Source organism: Phyllostomus hastatus, unplaced genomic scaffold (assembly GCF_019186645.2).
Source record: "Phyllostomus hastatus isolate PE091 unplaced genomic scaffold, TTU_PhHast_1.1 phas_scaffold_501, whole genome shotgun sequence".
Taxonomy (NCBI): Eukaryota; Metazoa; Chordata; class Mammalia; order Chiroptera; family Phyllostomidae; genus Phyllostomus; species Phyllostomus hastatus.
Window position 1 is genome coordinate 46,793,717 of NW_025334033.1, and position 22,073 is coordinate 46,815,789.

A 22,073-nucleotide genomic window follows, 5' to 3' on the forward strand; every position below is an offset into this window, starting at 1 on the left:
GGAAAAAACTGAGCATCACTATGTCAGATATAGTTATGTATGCGGTTATAGTTAAATCTGGCTTCTAATTTTTATTTTAAAATTTCCTCCACTCATTCTTCTGATAAACGTCTTATTATGTTGGAAGAGAAACATCTTCCCCTGTTGCTACAGATCTGCCCCCTCAGAGCACAGCTCGCCGAAGGGCGGTGGCGACAGCAGCAGCAGCAGCAGCAGCAGCAGCAGCTTCGCACCCGGACATACTCACCCGCTTCGGGGTCGGCGGGGATCCTCCACATGTACAGATTGAAGTCATCGGAGCCTGAAAGGATATACTGTTGGGACAAAAAATTTATTATTTATATATCAACTGATTCATAATATATTTATATTTATTTACCTATACAGAGAATGTTTTTAAAAATAAACAAGACAAATGGAGATATACTCATAAGGTACCACACAGCAAACACTGTCTTAAAAGTGTTTGCCAATCAAAAGGCTCCTTTGCTGAAACTTAGCAACAAACCAACCCGATTCAAAATGGTTGAAGGGCTTGACCAGACATTTCTCCAAAGAAAATATACAAATGACCAATATACACATGAAAAGATGCTCAAAATCACTGATAACTGGGGAAATAAACATCAATACCACATGGAGATACCACTTCACACCCATTAGAATGGCTATTACCAAAAAACAAATGGAAAACAAGTGTTGGTGAGGATGTAGAGAAATTGGAACCCTTTTGCATTGCTGGTGGAAATACATAATGGTGTGCCCACTGTGGAACGCAGTATGGCAATTTCTCAAAAAGTTAAACATACAACTACCATAACCCAGCAGACTTAGGTAGGTGTATATCAAAGAATTGAAAGCAATGACTTGAGACATCTGTACACCAATGTTCGAAATAGCCAAAAAGTGGAAACAACCCAAATGTCTATGAATGCGTGAAGGAACAAAATGTAGCACATACATAAAATGAAATATTATTCAACACTAAAAAGGAAATTCTGACATATACTACAACATGGGTGAAACTTGAAGACATTACGCTAAATGAAAGAGGCTACATACAAAAGCAAATATTGTATGATTCAACTTATGTGAGGTACCTAACGTAGTCAAATTCAGAATAAGAATGCTAGTCGCCAAGGATTGGCGAGAGGGAGGAATAGGGCACTGCTGTGCAACAGGTATGGACTTTAGCTTGGGAAGACGAGAAAATTCTGGAGATGGAGAGTGGTGACAGGTACACAACAATGTACATTTACTTAATGCCCAAGAACTGAACACTTAAAGATGGTTATAATGGTAGGTTTTATGCTGTGTATATTTTACCATAACTTTTCAAAACAAAAATGTTTAAATACAGAGAAAAAAAAAAGAGCTTCCTAGAGATCTTTTACGCCAGACCAAGCATCTGAACTTCCCACCTGTCAGCTGACGTCTTTGAACGGGAAGCCACTGCCAACCCTGCCACGAGCCAGTGCCCGGGACATACGCAGTCCCTTTGTATGTGGCAGCTTTGAACTACTCAACCTCAAAAAGATAGGCTAGATGTATTCTAATTAGGACTAAAAAACACTAACAGCAACAGTGAGCAATTCTGAGAGCAAATAAGCCTTATTTACTTCCAAAGATTAACAAAAGTGTTCTACTTTAAGTTGAGGTCAGCATTACTACTGCTGTCTGGCTCCATCTGCTTATTTCCCTAGAAGAAGAAAGGCTTGTCATTTTCTAAAAAAATTTCTTAAGAAAGACACTGAACAATTTCAAAAAGTGCAAGTCCAACATATAAGCAACTAGATGCCTAATGTAAATACTTGACTAAATACTTCGTAAACATGAAAAATCAATTTGTCAGTCAGCAAGATACCTGAGAAAAGGAGGCAAAAAATAACAATGCACATTTAAAGATGATGAAAATCGTGTTCATAGGACTCAGCAAAAAGAACTGGTTCAGTTTCCTCATATGGCCACTTTTTCCTATGGTCTGAATGTGCCCCCCTCCAAATTCATGTGTGAAATCCTAACGCCCAATGTAATGCCATCAGGTGAGACCTTTGGGAGGTTATTAGGTCATGAAGGTGGAGCCCTTCTGAATGGGATTAGCATTCTTGTAAAGAAAACCCAGCAGAGCTTTCCAGCCCCCTCCTGGCATGTGAGGAAGTAGGGAGAAGCCAGCCCAACCAAGCTGGCACCCTGATCTTGGGCTTCCAGCCTCCAGAGCTGTGAGAAAGAAATTACTACTGTTTATAAGCCACCTAGTCTGTGGTATTTTGTTACAGCAGCTAGAACAGACTAAGACACACGTGGAGGCTCATTTAATTCTAAAATTCTATGATCACCCTGTGAAGGCATGGTAGAAGCCGGATCAGAGCTGAAGTCCCTAAGCTGCCAGCCTATGCTTACTTGGCAAATCACTACATAAACATGTTCAAGGCAAGGAGACTCAAAGACTAACCCTGTTATACTTCAATTAAAAAAGTTTCCTTAACAACAACAACCCTCCACTTGATTAAAAAAAATGAGAAAAGGACTTGAAAGATATTTTTCCAAAGAAGAAATATATAATGGCTACATATAAATGACCAATAAGCACATGCAAAGATGCCCCATGTCACTAATCACAAAGGAAATGCACATCAAAACCACAATGAAACACCACCTCACACTCATTAAGAGAAATACTGTGTAGCTCAGTTGGTTGGAGTATCTTCCTGATATGCCAAGGTTGTGGGTTCAATCCCTGGTCAGGGCACATACAAGAACGAATCAATGAATGCATAACTATGTGGAACAACAAATCAATGTATCTCTTTCTCAAATCAATGAATTAAAAAAATAAATTATAAAAACAACAAAACAAAACATAAAATAGGTCCTCAAAGAATTCTCTAAGACAGAGTTTCACACCTCTGTTCAGAGCAGCATTATTCACAACAGTCAAAAGGTGAAAGCAGCCCAAGTGTCCATCGGCAGATGAAATGTATAAAGAAAATGTGGCCTGTACATACAATGGAATATCATTCAGCCTTAAAAGGCAGGGAAATTCTGCCACACACTACAACATGGATGAATCTTGAACATTATGCTAAGCGAAATAAAAGTCACAAAAAGGCTGACACTGTACGAGAGCACTTATGAGGTTCCTACAGTAGTCAAACTCACGGAGGCTGAAAGTGGAACCGTGGTTGCCAAGGGCTGGGGGTAGGGTAGGGAGGAGAGTTCATGTTTAATGGTACGGAGTTTCAGTTCTACAAGAAGAAACACTTCTGGAGATGGATGGTGGTGATGGTTAATGAACAATGGGAATGTACTTAATACTATGAAACTGAACACTTAAAAATTTCTCCAAGAAAGAAAAAAAGAAACAAAAAAGAGGAATCCTCATTGCTCTGACCTGAATAACTCCCTGCAGTTTCCAACACTACACTGGCTGAAGTTAAGAAGCTGGAATTCAGAAGCCCAAGAGCTTTCCTCTGACAGCCAGTTTGGCAAAACCACCTACTAGTTGGGGGGAAAGATTCATTTTAACTAACCAAGCATTCATGCACCAGGCACTTGGGGCTTACAGTGACATACAATGTGATACCTGTGTTCCCAAAGAGCTGAAATCAAGTAGAAAATATGCATGTAGGTACACAACTACCATACCATGAAGCAGAAATTACTAGGTGCCTTTATGAGAAATAAGGTGCCTGGTGATTCACAAGAGGCGAGGATAGACAGATATGAGCACCGAGCCAGCCGCAGGTACAGTTGTGGTGCAAAGAGGGAAAAGGAGCCAAGGTAAAACGATGGTGCTCAGGCAGACGGCCGTTTTAAGGGGACAGAATGCATGGTGTAGCTCACTCCTCGATGCCTATTCATATCCCTCAGGCCTCACTGCTCTGTATGCTCCCCAGGACCTCCAACTGCCGATATCCAGGTCTCTTTTTGCCCCAAGGCTTCTCCACAGCCTAGCAGGCTGCTCTAGAGAATGAACATTTCTTGGGAACAGGCTCAACCAATGACTAGTATCCAACCAATATCCCAGCCGCCTTGTCCCAGGTGGAGTAACCCTGAAGTATGTCTTCTATACACCGCCCCCTCAAGATCAAACCCAACTGCCCACAGCAGTAGTTGGCTCACTAAAGCACTCTTCGTTTCCCTATCTCACATGTCCATTTCTCTACTACTTCCCACATTTCCAAATAAACAACTTGCACCTGAAAACTGAACCCAAATTAAGACACATGGGCAGGGTGCAAGGAGGAGTGGGAATTCTTTTATAAAACATAATATAAAAGAACTGTCCACTAATCATTTATATACATGCATATATGATAAATATTATTCAACAGCTTGACATTTCATGCTCTATGTTTAAAAGAGGCTATAAAACTTCATATAGAATTCCTGCTACCCTGCCCCCACAAAACTAAACAAACAAAAATAAATATTAGAAAAGAGTGAGCCAAGGGTGGGCTTACGGAGGTTTTACTATTTCATTGTGAAGGATCGGTGCTTTCCCACTCAGCTGTTCCCCAGGGAAAGCCATGAAAAAGGTAGAAGGGGACTGACTCCCAGATGGAACACTGACTCAGAAGACTGCCTTAGAAGGAAGAAAACTCCCACCGAGTTAAGGCCTTTTGGAGTTAATATGACAGCTCCTAAAATATGTAGAAAATGCATACAATGTCCAGGCTTCCTGTCAGGGATAAGGGCAACTGCTCACTCTCTCTTCCTCTTGGAACTACCACAAGGGAACAGTTCGGCATGATTCCAAGAAGAGGGTCTTGAGCCACTGCCGGCTAATCAGACCATTTAAGTGCTCACACACACTGGAATCACAAAACTGCCCTGAGGAATGCATTTATGACGTGTCATGGTTGTCTGCTGGGCCTCTTCCAGCTTTTAGAGTTGGCTTTCCAGGACAATGCTGACTATGGGAGACTGAAATAAATGAATCTGTTCCTTTACTCATTAAACAAATATTTATCAAATGTCAACTACATGTCGGGCACTGTTCCTGAAAAAGATATACAGAATTGATCAAAAAAGACCCTGTCTCTACCCTCGTGAAACTTAACTCACATTTTATTGGATGGAAAGAGAAAAAGAATTATATACATATATAACGTGAGTGAAGTGAGTAAAGGAAAAATAAAATAAAAAAGAATGCATATGTGTCCAGTGGTGGTAAGTGATACAGAGGAAAAAAGTAAATAGGAGGTTAAGGCATATAGGGAATGTAGGGGTGGTCAGTTCTGTTTTACTTTTTAAAAGATTTATTTATTTTGAGAGAGAGAAAAAGGGAGGTAGAAAGAAGCATCGATTAGTTGCCTCTTGCATGCCCCCAACTGGGGACCTGGCCCACAACCCAGGCATGCGCCCTGATCGGGAATGGAACCAGCAACCTTTGGATTCGCAGGCTGGGGCTCAGCCCATTGAGCCACACCAGCCAGGGCAGCTTCCGTTTTATATAGGGCAGTCACAGAAGGTCTCTCTGATAAAATGGCATTTTGAGCAGAGCCCTGAAGGAAATGACGGAGCAAGTTTGTGGCTATCTGGCAGAAGAATATTCCAGGAGAGGGAACAGAGTTCTGGGCTATTTTAAAACATAAGGTAGCCAAAAGAGCTCTTCTGTTCTCCCTCCCTCACTTCTTACTTTTTAAAGCTCTGTGGAAATAAAGATTATTTCAAGTGGGCTGAGTGCAGAGATACATTTAACATCATCAGAGCAGCTGAACAGATTCCTCTCTTCTAAAGCTGTGTTGGAAGGGTTCGTCTCCTCCCAGACTTGAGTTGGAACCTCCGGCTGAGGCCCTGCTAATGGTCAATGCTAACGGCATTGCAAGTCTTGATCAGCCATCTTACAAATATGTAAGTATTTGCTGTTGGGAGCAAGAAAACAAAGACCACATAGCACCAACACTCACCACTACCAAAGGAAATTCAAACTACGTAAGTATAACCAAATTCATAAAGCAATAACAATTTGAATTAACCAGAAAAATGAACTTAACCTCAAGCAGTGGAACTGGAGGTATAGGTTTCTCTCTTTCTTCCTTTTTTTCTTGGTATCCAATTTTATTTTATTTTTTAAAGATTTTACTTTGCCCTGGCTGGCATAGCTCAGTGGATTGAGCACGGGCTGGGAACCAAAGTGTCCCAGGTTCGATTCCCAGCCAGGGTACATTCCTGGGTTGCAGGCCAGAACCCCCAGCAACCGCACATTGATACCTCTCTCTCTCTCTCTCTCTCTCTCTCTCTCTCTCTCTCTCTCTCTCTCTCTCTCTCTCTCTCCCCCTCCCTCCCTTCCCTCTCTAAAAATAAATAAATAAAATCTTAAAAAAAAAAAAAAAAAGATTTTACTTTCTTTTTAGAGAGAGGGGAAGGGAGGAAGAGAGGGAGAGAAACATCAATGTGTGGTTGCCTCTTTCATGTCCCCCACTGGGGACCTGGCCCACAACCCAGGCATGCGCCCTGACTGGGAATCGAACCAGCAACCCTCTGGTTAGCAGGCTGGCACTCAATCCACTGAGCCACATCAGCCAGGGTGTGGTATCTAATTTTAGACAGTACCTGCACATTCTTACCCAGGCAATCCAGTGTTGGGTCTGCAGCTGACCTGGAGTAAAGGGCCTGCCTCTGGCCTAAATAACAGGAAGGCCCAGCAGCCAATAGCCCTTTATAAGTAGGTAAGCTAAAGAAACATAATCAGAAGAATGGCTGCCAGAAATTCTAAATTTAACATTCTTATTCCCTCTTGTGATGTAGGACTTCACAACCAACATTCACAATTAAAACACCACCATGAAAAAAAAAGTGAAGATTACTGTTCAGTTTGAGAAAAGCAAAAACTAAGTTAGATGATATTAAGATTGTGGCCTAGTGAAGTATGTGTCCTAGTGGGAATATGAATAATACATTACTTTTTCTTGGGTTTTTTTCTTTAATCTCATTCTTACCAGTAAAGGGCAAATCAAAAATTAAAAACTTACTTTACATGAGTCTTTTTAAAAAAAGACCTTATTTATTTATTTTTAGAGAAAGGGGAAGGGATGTTTCTAGAAACATCGATCAATCGAGGCAACTGGGGACCAGACCCGTAAGCTAGGCAGGTGCCCTGACCCGACCGAACCAGCAACCTTTCCTGTTGTGGAAAGATGCTCAACCAACCAGGCCTCACTGGTCAGGGTGCTTTACATGAGTCTTTTACCTTTATATCCTGAGACAAATAGTGCCGACCTCCAAAAAAAATGAGAAAGGAATGTTTTAGGTAGTCCATTAGACAATAGAAGTCCCATTTCCCAAAATGCTCTGGGTTGTAGGGTAGGGGAGAGGGGAGGAGACCCACAGGCTACTTAATATCTGAGATTGGAAGATATACTCAATTTTAATTTGATTTTGTGGTAAGATGGATGATATCAATGCAAAAATGAATATAAGTTGTTGTGTGGATCCACAGCATCCATAATCCTTCCCACCTGGAGACAAAGGTTAAAGGCTGGCCACACTCTGACCCACCTCAATTATTTTAAGTAATATTAGCCTGAGGCCAGGGCATTTTATCTAATCCACTGTCGGAAGGGAGATATTAGCTTGTTCAAGCATAGAGATAGAGCCACAACTGCTCCTCCCAACAGATTTAAAAAGGAACCACCACCAACACAAAACAAAAGATTACCGCATTAGCACTGGGTCACTTGTCTCATTTGCCCACATGTCCTCTGTCAATCCATGACCCATTATAGAAAAGTTACATCATACTCCCTAGTCTCTAGTAGATTGCTATAATATGCCTTGCACTGCCTCCAAGAATTCCTGTCCCTTTCCTCAACTGTCAGCAGTCTCAAAGTATACACACTTTTAAGAAAGACCTTTATTAGATGAACCCCCAGAGAAGCCCATGCTTCTAAATACTTTGTAGTCGTCCAGGAGTGTAAAATTTTCACCGGGAGATATGTCAGCCTCTTGGTTGCCTTCAAAGGGCCAAATTTTAATTGTAGGGCTATATAAATGTAACTCTTCCTTAACGGTTAAGTGAGAGCTCCGTGCTGCTGCCGAGTAGAAACAAGGTGCCAGGCTGGATAAAACAAGGTGGAGGGCCGGGTTTGGTCCTCAGGCCTTGTCTTTGCCACCTGTGTTGTAGTCACTGAAGTCACAAGAAAATCTTATCAACCTGAAGGTGCAAAAAAGGATCTAAATGTAGCCTGTCATAGCAAACTGTTTACTAAATAGAAGCTTGCTGGAAAAAAATACTTAATAGCCATATTCAAGCAAAGCAACTATTTCTCTCTCCCTAACACCTGTATTTAAACCTTAATGATTAAAACAATCCAAAGAAGGTACAAATTTGGAACACAGTTAACTCCCCATTAATTTTATTCTAAGGCTTCATTTGGCTTAGAAATATGGATATAACATTCAGGACTTCCGGCCAAGATGAGGTGTAGCTAGATACACTTTGTCTCCTCGCACAGCCAAAAGAACAACAAATTTAAAAACAAAACATAACCAGCCCTGGCTGGCTAGCTCAGTGGATTGAGCGCGGGCTGCAAACCAAAGTGTTGCAGGTTCGATTCCCAGTCAGGGCACATGCCTGGGTTGCAGGCCACAGCCCCCAGCAACTGCACATTGATGTCTCTCTTTCTCCCTCCCTTCCCTCTCTAAAAAATAAATAAATAAAATCTTAAAAAAAAAAAAACATAACCAAAACTGTCAGAAAATTGAACTTTATGGAAGTCTGACAACCAAGGAGTTAATAAGAAATATTCATTCAGACTGGGAGGAGGGGTGGAGACAGGCAGCTGGGAGGAGAAGACGTGTGGCAAGATGGTGGCTGGCAGACTGGGCCATCCCACATTTGTGCGCTGATAAATCAGGAGGAACAACTGGGGAAAAGGCACAGAAAATAAGAAGCACAAATGGTAGGTACAAGCCCTGGCCGGTGTGGCTCAGTGGATTGGGTGCCATCCTGCAAACCAGAGTTGCTGGTTTCATTCCCGACTAGGGCACATGCCTGCATTTCAGGCCAGGGCCCCAATAGAGAGTGAGTGAGAGGCAACCACACATTGATGTTTCTCTCCCTCTCTTTCTCCCTCCCTTCCCTTCTCCCTAAAAATAAAAAAATAAATAAAATCTTTTTAAAAATAGTAGGTACAAAATAGACAGGGGGTTAAGAATAGTATAGGAAATGGAGAAGCCACAGAACTTAAATGTACAGCCCATGGACATGAACTAAGTGGTCGGGGGAATGCTGGTGGGAGGAGTGGTGGAGGGTGGAGGAGAATAAAGGGAAGAAAAAAATGGGACAACTTGAGTGCGGGCTGCAAACCAAAGCATCACAGGTTCGATTCCCAGGCAGGGCACATTCCCGGGTTGCAGGCCACGGCCCCCAGCAACCGCACATTGATGTCTCTCTCCCTCTCCCTCCGCGTCCCTCTCTAAAAATAAATAAAATCTTAAAAAAAAAGAGGGACAACCTTAATAATATAATCAATAAAATATATTTAAAAACAGAAATACGGATGTGTTTCTTTATATATGTATATTTATATAATTCTCCCTATGCCCCCAAAATCCACATTAAAAAGAGGAAAAAGTTCTACAAGGCAGGGACTGGTCATCTACCTGTATAGTCCAAAAAATAACCCAGAATATGTCTTAACAGGCTCTTCACTCTCTCTCAGTATATGTCTGTGTGTAAGAGTGAGTGTGTGTATGCACTACATTTGATAATCGCCAACATCTGTTGATGGAAAAGGACCATATCAATCAGTTACTATTCACTCAGTACTGATCAACTAGTTCTCTCCAAGGCTCCTTGGATAATAATTAATTATTCTCCAGTAAATGGCATGCCTGTCTAATTAACGGTGCAGGCCCTGACAGAAAAACCAGATGGCTCTCTAGCCTAGATCAATAATAGCAGAGAGGCAGTAATTTAACATTTATATCAAACACAGCTCTTGTTTCTCCCTGACCTTTTGTCAGAAGGGGGGAAAAAGGTGACTGAACAATTTCCTGATGTGCTCTCTAGAGACTCTTCCAGAAAAAGGTTTGCCAACGGGTATATAAAATGACTTTAATCATATCATTTAGACCCACTGCCTGCCACAAATACCATCCAAAGCAATCAGGGAAATTTTTTTGGAAATGGCCCAAACCATAGACTTTATTCGTGGTAGGAAAAACAAGAATTCCACTGACTCCCAATAAAAGCACACAAACATGTTTCCCCATAAGATTAACACAATTTTTTGCATGTGAAATTACATGATTCTTGCTTCTTTGGACCATTTGCTATTTCAGTTCCATTAGGCCCCTGAAATTCTTTGATTTATTAAAATAACTAATCTTTATGGGTTCTGAGTAGGAAAAATTCTATTAATAATGAAATGCTCCATTAAAGACAGCCAGTAACAGTCAAATAATTAGTTAAGGAAAAGAAAATATTTTTAAAGATTCTATTTATTTATTTATTTATTTATTTATTTATCGAAAAGGAAAGGGAAGGAGAAAGAGAGGGAGAGAAATATCAATGTGTGGTTGCCTGTCACGTGTCCCCAACTGGGGACCCAGCCCGCAATCCAGGCATGTGCCCTGACTGGGAACCCTTTGGTTCACAGTCCTGCACTCAATCCACTGAGCTACACCAGCCAGGGTAGGAAAAATATTTTTTAACGTTCCAATCTCCAACGGCTGCATGTAACAAGGTAGTCTGCATTACTTAAACATAAATTTGTATTTGGTTAAACTCTTTTGGAAACCTTGGAAAGATGAAGGGCCACCAACCAAAAGGCCTTCAGCAATGAACATCTCCTTGTGGGCCTCGGCTTTCGTATGTGGAGACTGGGAAGTTGGGAGATGGTATCATTTCTCCTGGTCTTCACATGAGTATTTATACTTTTCATTCAAGCATAGGGGTATACCATTCAGAGGAAGAGATATTACTTACCTTTTCTGAAGATACCTGAAAAAAGGGCAAAGTGACCAAAAGTAAAATCTCTGAGGAGGATGGGGCAGGCAGGGCAGGAAAGGTTCTGTTCCCCTTCGTTAACATCTACTAGAGATTCTTAGCAAAGCCCAGGCTCCTTGCCAGGAACTATAGATTAAAGGAGAGCTGTCAGGTTGTATCACCAGATCTTATCAATTCTGTTTGCTCTCAAGAAGAAATCAGGTGCCTAGTGTTCCTTTCCAGCCAAACAGTTATAAGCCAGACCATGTCAAGGAGGTCTGCATACACTCCAACATGTTTTAATCTTTCTAAGTTCTAAAGCTGTATCAGCAAATGGACTAAAAGATGATAAAATTCATGAGTAAAATCTTAACTCAGGATTGCTAATACCTGAAACCCCTAGGTTTCAGAAATTCCATAAACTCCTTAATATTATATACAAAGCTAGTATACATTTTTATGAAATGTTCATAGCTTTCAAACTTTCAAAGAAGCTTGGGATTCATTAAGAGTTATAAATGACTGATTTCAAAAAGAAGCTATTTTCATGCTGCCTCTTCTTTATAAAATAAAGTCTCCTAAAACATTCACCTAAATAACACATACAACAAGGAATTCCTCTGCCACAACATTCTGTATTCAGATCTTCCTCACCAGCCCACGGAAGAGGCTATCACCACTTAATCAGCACAGCACAGGTGGTGGCGTGCCCATGAGGAAGAGGGTGCAATCACAGGCAAGACACCGAGTCTAGTCCTGTTCCTGCTGCTGATTGGATCTGCCATTTCAAACTACTGCAGGCCTCAATACCACATGGAAATAAAACCTGTCCAACTAAACCCAAAGGTCACTGGGAGCATTAATATAAAAGAAAGTGCTTTAAAAGCTAAAGGGCTAAAAAGATGACATAAAGGCAAGGAGAAGAAAAAATTAGCTTCAGTCGTAAAGCAAGTCATAGGATGGAACCTAAGGGTTGAGTTTCCCCCTATTACAAGTGTGCCTTTGCCCGGGATGGAGTGTCATCCCGTACACCAAAAGGGTGCAGGTTTGATTCCAGGTCAGGGCACATACCTAGATGCAGGTTCGATCCTCAGTAGAGGCACATGCGGGCCGCAACCAAACGTTTCTCTCTCACACTCGCTCACATGCATATGTTTCTCTCTCTCTCTCTCTCTCTCTCAAATCAACAAACATATCCTCAGGTAAAGATTTTTTAAAAAAGTGTGCCTTTATTTCAGATGAAGTACATATGGACTGCCAGGCCCCAAGTGAGAATAATAAGGACTGCATGGAGTTATAAAAAAGTAAAGTTGTAACTGTATAAGGTGCTTCACTGGCCTGGAGCACGCTTACTGGCGAATTCCTGAACCTTTGCTATACCCATACAACATCAACACAGAAAGGCTGAACGGTGATGTAATGTCTGAGGCCAGGCCATGGATTCAAGGCCTTTTTTTTTTTTGAATCACAGGGTATAAGTCAGCTCTTCTCTCCAGGGAATGAGATAGAATGATTTAATTATCAAGATTTCGGAGGCCTTGACATGAAGTTCAAAAGACCTGTACAAAGCAATCCACTTGGCTCAAATATCAGTGCTCAACTCTTTCAAGAAAATTTTATTATACTTTTCCATTCCTCTGTCAGCAAGATGTTGGGACAGGCACTCAGGAAGACTAAAGCTAGGCATTAGATGAAACTAAAGCAAGAGAAGATTTTAAAATTACCATGCTGTCCATTTCCAGGCAAAACATACCTGTTAGCCTGAAAGCCTTACTTCCCAGAAGCCTGAGCAGCTCTCCTGGACTCTCATAAGCTAGGACAACACCATTTGGAGAACTGTGGGAGGAAGGCAACAAAAGCCGAGTGCTGTCTTCCAAGTGTGTGCCAGAAAAGCTAGCAGGTGGAAAACTGGCCTTCTTTTTTAACCCTGGTAAGAGGTTAGCTCACTGAGTAATACAGAGGGGAGTGTGAAGCTTGGGAAAAAGAATGTACCCAAGTCAGACTTCAGGGGAGAAAACGAAAGAAAAAAAAGAAAGAAAAGTCCAAGTATGACAGAAAAGGAGAACCTTTGGGATCATGCAGACTCGAGAGAAAGGGATGCTCTTTTACTGCAAGATTCCTTACTACATACTCCAAGACAGAAGGTGAGCTGGCTAGAAACGAAGAAAGTTCAAGGCTTTGAGGGGGTGGGTGCTAATTAATTCTGTTTATGTCCAGTCAATCTCATATCCCTTATGTCACCTTATTTCATGATAGAAGTTATTAAACTTGAATAGTTAAAAAATTACACTAGAAATAAACAAACCATGTATTTTTAGCCAACAGCGGGGAAGACATCGTAGCTATATAGGGCTTGGAACAAAGTCTCAAACAGGGCACTGTCTGGCAGTCATGGGAATGTCTGCCACCGCAGCTGGCACCGAGGAGATGCGCAGTAACTATCTGCTTTCTTATTTTAAAAGACTGCGGTGGGGGGAGCACGTAGTTAGGAAGGGTTTAGTAGGAGACAGAAACAAAAAACTTGCCTCCGCTCACCGATGAATTAGTGACACAGATGAAACTACAATGAGAGAAAAACATCCTGCTGAAGCATGAAGTGTCAAACTCTTGGCTCTTGAGCAAAATAGGTATGTATAGATTTGGTTTATCTATACAATAAAGGATGAATTTCTTGCAATACTTAGAAATCAGGAAACCTCACATACAAATCTCTACTTCCAAGTTTTCCTTGGGAAAAAAAAAAAAAATCAGAGGCCCTCACAGCAACAATGGGCTAAAGCTGAGTCACAGCTTCAGGCAGGAGTCATTAAGATTTAGACAGGGTGGGCTCTCAACTTGGCCACAGTCCCCACCATTCCCTGTTATGCTTCTAGCCCAATTCCCTCATTTTTGCTGCTTGCCTTGTTACAGCTGGCATTAAGTTGTGGCTGTATAGTGCAAAGAAATCTCTACTGAGAGCTAAAAAATCTGGGTTCTAGTCCTGGATCAGTTACAAACTTGTATATGTATGTCTTAACTTGTGTACCTAACCTTTCTGAGCCTGTTTTCTCATCTGTAAAAGGAAGGTTTATACAAAATGATCTCTAATAGTTCTATAATTAGAATTCATATGTAATGGTGGCAATGAGCATGGAGGAAAAAAAGTAGGCTCAGTTTATTTCACAATTTATTTCCTGAATCCAACTTCTTGAAATGCTCATTTCATTTCCAGGCTAATGAATTATCTAGTGAACATCAGATAGTCTAAAATGAGGTATGTGCTCTCTGGGACAATATCTGGGTCCATTTGTGTGAACTGACAGCCAGAAGACTGTCTCAGATAGATAGGTCACTTAGTGCCTTTCCTAACAGTGTTCATTCCTATTATGGAAATTCTCAGATTTATTTCTAGGATAGTTACCCAGCCTATGACTAAACGAAGACTTCCAGAGCACAGGGCCTCGGGCTGTGGGTGTTCTCCGAGTATATAAGAACAAGATCAAATACAAAGACCAATATATGGAAAGGGTAGGCTTTTGAATTTGAAAGCAGCAAAAAAAAAAGATCCTGTCTAGACCAAAGACCGTATGTGTCAGCCCTGCAGATCACAATGTAACTGTGGCAGCTGCTGCTTCAGCAAAGTGTAGAAGGCCAGAGCCTACAAATCACTGTTGAGAGACACGTTCCAGGAATAAGACATGAAGTTTGGCCTCCTGTGGCACACTTAGACAGTATAAGCTCAGTAGATTAATTTCACTGAAAATCCATTATTTAATTCATCCTCCTTAAGCCCCTAGAAGTTGAGCAGGATAATGGTATTTATCAATTCTGATTTACAGTTAGAGAAGCTATAGACCCAGAAAGCTAAAACCCACGCATTGACCAAAGTACTCAAGATTCACTTCAATAAGTATTTATTGTGCCCTCACTGTATGCCGTGCACTGGAGACAAGACAATGATGAATTAGCTACATTTCTTAGTCTCCAAGGAGTGAACAACACAGGCAAACACAAATCTCTGTATTTCCTATTTCCTAGGTTATATAATTTTGATAATTTATAAGGGGAATATGCACAGACTTTAAAGACTTCAACTCTAAAACTGATCCAAAGTTAGATTCAATGACTTTGTTTCCTCCTTTATCCATAGAAAACCACGTACCCTAACCAAAAAACTACCTAGTTTGTCAAAGAGGATATATTACTCATAAACTCTTCCCATAGGACAAAAGTCACAAATAACAAAATAGTCAAATCTGAAGAGGGAAAATCAAGTCATTCAAAGTTATCATTGTATAAAACCCAAAAGGCAAAAAAACAACTACCTCTCGTCAATGTACATAACCAGGGGCATCATAAAATACCTTGTGCAGCTCTGCGACTGGCAACACCTGTCCCAGTGTATCTGGGGAAAACGGGTAATTATAATTTAGGTCATAGGTCCTTAAATAAGGGCAATCCCTCCGCCATCACCCCTAACCCCAGGGGACATGTGGCAATGTCTAAAGACAATTTTTTGTTTGTCTAAGGGATGGCCGGGGGAGGTATTACTGCATCTAGTAGGAAGAGGTCAGGGCAGGGATGCTGCTAACTATCCTATGGTGCACAGGACAATCCCACAAAATGTTGATAGTGCTGAGGTTAAGACACCATGGTCCAGGTCAGGGGTGTCAGACTCATTCTCACCGGGGGCCACATCAGCCTCTCAGTCGCCTTCAAAGGGCCGAATGTAATTTCAACTCAACAGTTAAGGAGTAGTTACATTTATAAAGTCCTAAAATTATTTTGGCCCTTTGAAGGCAACCTCGAGGCTGTGGCCCCCGGTGAAAATGAGTTTGACACCCCTGGCCTTGGTGTTCTACATATAGGTAGAAGCTTTTCTTTGGAGTCTTTTAAGGACTCCAAGCAGTCAGGTTTTCACTACTGATTTGGAACTTTTTTCACCTTTCCCTCAGCCCCGTTTCTGGTAAAAAGCTATAACCCATTACATTTAGTGTCTACTCTTTGTTGTTCAGTGAGATAGGATCTCATACATAAATGAGGTTGACAGAAGTTGGATAATCAATAAAAGCAAGGAAGAAAGGAAAGAAGACAGGAAGAGAAAAGGGGGTACTTCTCTGTTATTACTGCCACAGCTAAATGAAACGAAATCAATCATTCTATAGTGCAGGCAATTACAATGATCTGTTCTATCATGAGTCTGATCATCTCTAGAAATTGCTTCTTCCCACCCAAGAAACAAAATGCCTTTAAAAACAAAGTCATTAGCACTGTGGCCTCTCCAAGGAGACAATGCTTATATAGCTGAGGCCACCTAGTGGTTTCAAGTGTGGACTGCAGCTAAATATGCCCCAGCACTCCCACTTGAACATAAAATCTGGATTTGGATACATAGTCTCTATTTACAAAAGGGGAAATCCCTAGCCTGGACAATTTAAAAGTTATTCACAATTTATTTCACATTCAACTCAATTCAATGAGCATTTATTGTGCTCCAACTACATATACTAATCTTTAAGCTAAGACATTGGGGAACCTTTAGCAACATCAATCTAGGAAGAAAAGTCCTAGCTACTGCCTTCAAAAAGCAGGGACTTCACAGGTTCTCAGAGAACTGCTTCTTTTATGCCCCAGGCCCACAAATAACTTTAAAGAGATGAAGTACAGCATGTAAGAATTACATGTCAATATCTGACATAGTTGAGGGACCCAAAAAGAATACTAAACATTAGCAGGGGAATAAGGTTTCTCTTTTTCCAATTCAAATGTGAAGTTGCAATAAGATTTGTTTGAGGAGAACAAAAATCTATTTGTATATTTGATCAGTCCTTCCTTGTATTTGTCTTTATTCAGCTTGATTACTCAGACCAGTCCAACTGGACCACTCACTGACACCCACTTCAGAGTTTCTACAGCCAAGACAGACAGTTAAGGAAGCAAGTATGTTTTTGAACTGCCAGCTCTAAGTCACTATCAGTATCCCAAGTCCCAGTGAGACTGTGACACGGCTGGAAACTCACAGCCTGGGTTCTCTTCCCAGTTGTGATGCTGGCAATAAAAAGAAAAAGTCAGCATCTGGCTTCCTCTCAAACAAAGACACTCAGCCCACTTCATCCAAGAAAAAGATGCCATCCCAAAGGGCCATTCAGGATGTATGTCTCTTGGGCGGTATTAATACTTAGGGTGTTTCATTCATCATTGCATTTTAATGACATTTTTAGTAAGTCTTTTTTTGGCAGGCTAATTTTCCATGGACTTCCTCCTGTCTTTTGAAATGACACATTCTTAGAATCTTATAGAGTCTGCTCACAAACTTGGCAGAGTGAGGGTGCTCAGAACCATACTGGGGCCAGCCGCGGTTTATGGTGTGTGCCTCACGCTACTCAATGGCAGCTCTGATGGAGAAACTCAGTATTAAGCCAGAACATCCCCAGACACTGTTTTCGCTCAATTGTTTCTGACATGATGCTAAAGAGGAATAAAGACCAGAAACAGCGATCTGAGAGGAGAGCAAGAGTGTGGGATGCAAGAGGCAGAAGGCACTTACCTGGTCACGATCTCCTGCAAAACAGCAGCTTTTCATGGTACAAGAGTTGAAGTAACCCTGATTGTCAAACTGGAACACAGGCAGGCGGGAGTGGATGTCATAGAGCACAGGGGGCAGGCGACGCCTCAGGGCCAGGAGCTGTGTCCCGTTGCTATTAAATCGCACACTCATGGCACTTTGCAGTGACAGGTTGCCGCCATAGCGCAGGAGAGAACTGGAAGGCAGAATCACAGGATCCAGGCATGAAACAGGTTAGACAAAAGGCCGCTAAACACACTGCTCTTGTTTCTTCCCAACATGTGCCCAGGTTCCCATCCAAGCTTGTACATATGGATTTCCACAGAAAGATATTTTTATACGGTGGGCTTGAAAGTGATAATGAAGATAGAAATGGCTCCTGGATTACATTAAAGCAAGTGATTTAACCTGCCAGTTCCCCTCTTCAATCTCCAAAAGGTGAATTACCAGTGAATCTACAGGACAAGGAAAACACAAGCAACTTGAAAGAAGAGACATATTAAAATGATTCACTATTTCATTTACCCAAGCTAACTATAGAAGCAAATAGATACTCCATCAAGACCCTGGGAGGTGAGCCATGTCAACACTGATTGCAATCACAGGTGGTATTTAAGGGACATGTTTACCATATGCATTAGAGACATAAAAACCATTAGAAAGGGTAGATACTTTATAGTTAATTATGAAAAAATATTCAGAATTAGTGTTGATACTTTAGTAGAATAGACTAGTCTGCTCTAATTCTATACAGCAGACAATTACAATGATCTGTTCTATCGTAGAATTAGTGCTGGATTAGTAGAATTAGTGTTGATACTAAAGAGCAGATACTTTATAGTTAATTCTGAATATTTTTCAATAATCACTTTATTTGTCTTTATTTTTCAATTTTTCATCAGCTCACAGAAAATTTTTATAATCCATGGCATGACTCAAAAGTAAATGTTAAAGAAAAAATTTTAATTAAATGCAGAGCAAGTAGTTACAACAATTGGAAAAACAACATGACTTGTTTCCTTTACCACATCTGTAATTGAATTCTGCTTTTGGGACTTTACACTAAGAACTGGAGACACTGTTTGTCAGTCATTTCAAAAGCAATTATTTGGGGCTTGAAAATATATCCTATGAAGAATCTAAAAAAATATTATAAGATTTAATATTGAAAGAAGATGACACTTTTTTTTTCTTTTTGGCAAGAGTGATGGGGGAAATTGAAGAAAGGAGCTTCTGAAATGACAGTGCAGAGGCAGCTGCTGACCTGGCCTGATCATAAAAACAGTCTGTGTCACCACTAGCCAGTCAGTCCTGTGTCCCCCAAAAGTCTTTTCACCAGAGAGAAGAATACTCTGCAACTACAGCCACGTGTGGAAACAAGTCTCGGGTGGACTTTAATCCTTACGATTGGAATGGCAGGAAAGAGAATAATCCCTGCAGAGAAATGTTCTTATAAAGATCCTAAACACAGGCCACAGCCACTCATGCACCAAGAATGAATGACAGGGCTGTTAGAGCCCAGGCATTTCCTTCACAGGGTGCCCTGGCTGCCACAGGCATGTGGTGTTATCTAAACACTGAGCTCAAAAACAATGAGAGGCTTTCAATCCAAGAACAGCGTGGAGTGTGCAAATAAACCAGCATCTGTACAACTGAAGAGGAGTTGGGGGTGGAAACAAGACTCAACAAAAAGAAACTTAGCCAGCCCTACCAGCCATAGCAGCAGGGGTCTGCATCAGCTCAGGCAACCCTGATGGGAGAGCTGGGGCCTCTGGCAAACAGGAACTTCCTCTGCAGATTCTACTCAGGCCTGTAGGAGTCTGCCCAGGACAGGAGTCTGGGCCCATCCCATCCACAGCCAAGCTCCTTGACCATTGCTCCTTGTCTGCAATCTGGACACTCCACAGGGGTCTCCAGGAGAGTCACTAACTTTTTTCTTGTCTCTGTGTCTGGGCAGGGAACTCCTATTTCTCACACAGAGAGGGTAGATACATAGAGATCTTACTCCTAGAGTGTTTAGGGTGCCATCTAAAGAGTAGCAGCTACTAAAACTGAATACTTCATGTTTGAGGGCAAAATTCAATTCCTTCCAGAGGCATGAAATGATACAGAAATCCAGAAAGTGAGCTATGTTAATGGTGATTTCTAGGCAGGGGTTCTGCAGCTGGCTCCTCCTGGTACGAATGGTAAATATGACCTAGTTCGTTAGAAAGAAAAGGCTTAGAAGCAGTTTGCCCTCAGTGACAATGTCAAAGATCCTGTAGTTTACGGTTCTAAGTGTAATGTGCATGAGAGATCAACTGGGATTTTTAAAAAAATGTCGATTCTCAGGATCCACCCCAAAGATTCTTTGTTCTTTTTTTCTTTATTCTCTCTTTTTAAAAATAGATGTAACTAATATACTATCCTTTTAGAAAACCTTCCCTTAGTTTTTATTTAACTTTATTTTAAAAAATTTTATCGTTGACACTATTACAGATGTCCCCCATTTCCCCACACTTTGCCCCCCTCCACCCAGCACCTTCCCACGCCTTCACCACATTGTCGTCTGTGTTCACAGACATATGCATGTACGTTCTTCGGCTAATCTCTTCCAGTCCCCCCACCCCTCTGAGGTCTGTTAGTCTGTTCATGCATCCACGCCTCTGGCTTTGTCTGTCAGTTTATTTTGTTCATTAGATTCCACATATGAGTGAGATCATATGGTATATGTCTTTCTCTGTGTGGTTTATTCGCTTAGCACAATATTCTCCACGTCCATCCATGCTGTCACAAACAGTAAGAGGTTCTTTTTTGTATAGCCATGTAGTATTCCATTGTGAAGTGTACCACAGCTTTTTTACCCACTCATCTACTGATGGACACCTGGGCTGTTCCCATATCTTGGCTGTTGTAAATTATGCTGCTATGAACGTACACGTGCATACATTCTTTCTGATTGGTGCTTTGCCCAGATATTCTAAATCAGCCATTTTCACTCCCCCCCTTCTTAAATCCTCACCTGAGGACATGCTTATCTATTTTAGAGATAGGGGAGGGAGGGAGAGAAACACGGATCAGTTGTCATCCCCCTATGCACCAACAGGGGATGTAACCTACAACCTATAGCAAGTGTCCTGACTGGGAACAAACCTGCAACCTTTCAGTTTACAACATGATGCTCCAACCAACTGAGCCACACCAGCCAGGGCAATTTTCAACCTTCTTCATCTCCTGGCACACATAAACTAATTGCTAAAATTCTGCAACACACCAAAAAATATATTTAGGTATACGAAAAATAGGTATAAGTTTGATTTACATAAAACCAAATAAACAAACAATAATAGCAACTGCCTACTATTTTTGCTCCAAAGTGGCTTTTTAAAAAAATCAGGTGCCTATACTTGTATATAAGGATTTCTAGTAGCAAGAATTAACCAATCAAATGCTACCTTATTATGCTACATGACTAATAGTATACAACTTTATTATATGATCTATGTATTTATGGTTCAAGACAGGGCATTCACACAGGAGGGCTCTTGTTGTATTGGCTGTTGCTATTTCTTTAACTTGATGTTTTAAGGGAAAAGAGGTCAGTGGCCCTGATTAAACAGTCAGGTACTGCATATTTTAAAAATTCTTGCAGCACACTGGCTGAAAATCACTGTTCTGGTTTAATATGGGAAGTGGGGCCCAGGAATCTGAATTTAACAAGCAACCCAAATTAATCCAATGAATGTGACTTTCAAACCATACTCTGAGAAACGTGGTTCCATTTTGGAATTCTGGAGCAGAGGAAGTGGGGGAGGTGGGGAGAAAGCCAGATGCAGAGAAAGATTACAGAGACTGAATGAAAAGCCAACCACACTACACGGCACGTTTTACAGCCCCATGTCTATTAACATAAAGATCTCTAATTTCTTTTAGGATTAGAGTTCCAATCCACCCACAATACCTGAAATGGTTTTCTCCTGTGCTCCACATATTCCCCGAAGAAGTTATTTCTCCTTTTCTCTTAGAGAACTGAGGACACTTGGATGTAACGTGAGTGACTCAATCCTAACTTGCTTTCTGGGCTCTGATCTTGCTAATGGAGATGCCACTATCTCCACTCCTTCAGAGAAATGGCCATCATTACACACCCAAATGAGATGAGCAGCATCTTGAAATGACTAGCAATAAGTTAAAATGAGATCAGTCAAAATAAACCTATAAAAAAATCAGAGCAATAAATCTATTCCCAACCTATCTTCGACCAAGGATTTTTCATAAAATGTAGTAAGAATGGGGTGGGAGATGATCCAAGGGTCGGCATGCAAAAGACCCAGGATGAAAAGCAAGAAAACTTGGAATATCAGAAAGGTATTCTTCACCGGTGTGGTTTCCTGGTTTCTGACCCCTCCATTCCCAATACTCAATTGGGTAAATAGATCATTTTAAAGAGTACTGGCCAAGGCTAAGGGCTTGAAACAGAAGAGAAACAAGCTGAAGCTCTTTCCAAGGAAAGTGACTGGGAGTGTTCTGTCCAGCAGAACAAGGCAGAACATCCATAAATGTTCCCAGATCAGGCTCCACAAACCTAGATTGAATAAACCCATGGTTAAGTAA

The 22,073-nt window shown here is 41.2% G+C and overlaps 1 protein-coding gene across 3 annotated transcripts in view; it reads right to left on the reverse strand.

Moving 5' to 3' along the window:
• The window catches only part of DCAF5 (DDB1 and CUL4 associated factor 5), a 98,510-nt gene that overhangs the window by 30,425 nt on the left and 46,012 nt on the right, over positions 1 to 22,073 (reverse strand). For all 3 annotated transcript variants that reach the window (XM_045822543.1, XM_045822542.1, XM_045822544.1), the window contains exons 6-7: positions 17,463 to 17,676; positions 248 to 314 (exon numbers count right to left, since the gene is read on the reverse strand). In XM_045822543.1, coding sequence (XP_045678499.1) covers positions 248 to 314; positions 17,463 to 17,676 — 281 coding nt within the window. The remainder of the gene's footprint in view (positions 1 to 247; positions 315 to 17,462; positions 17,677 to 22,073) is intronic.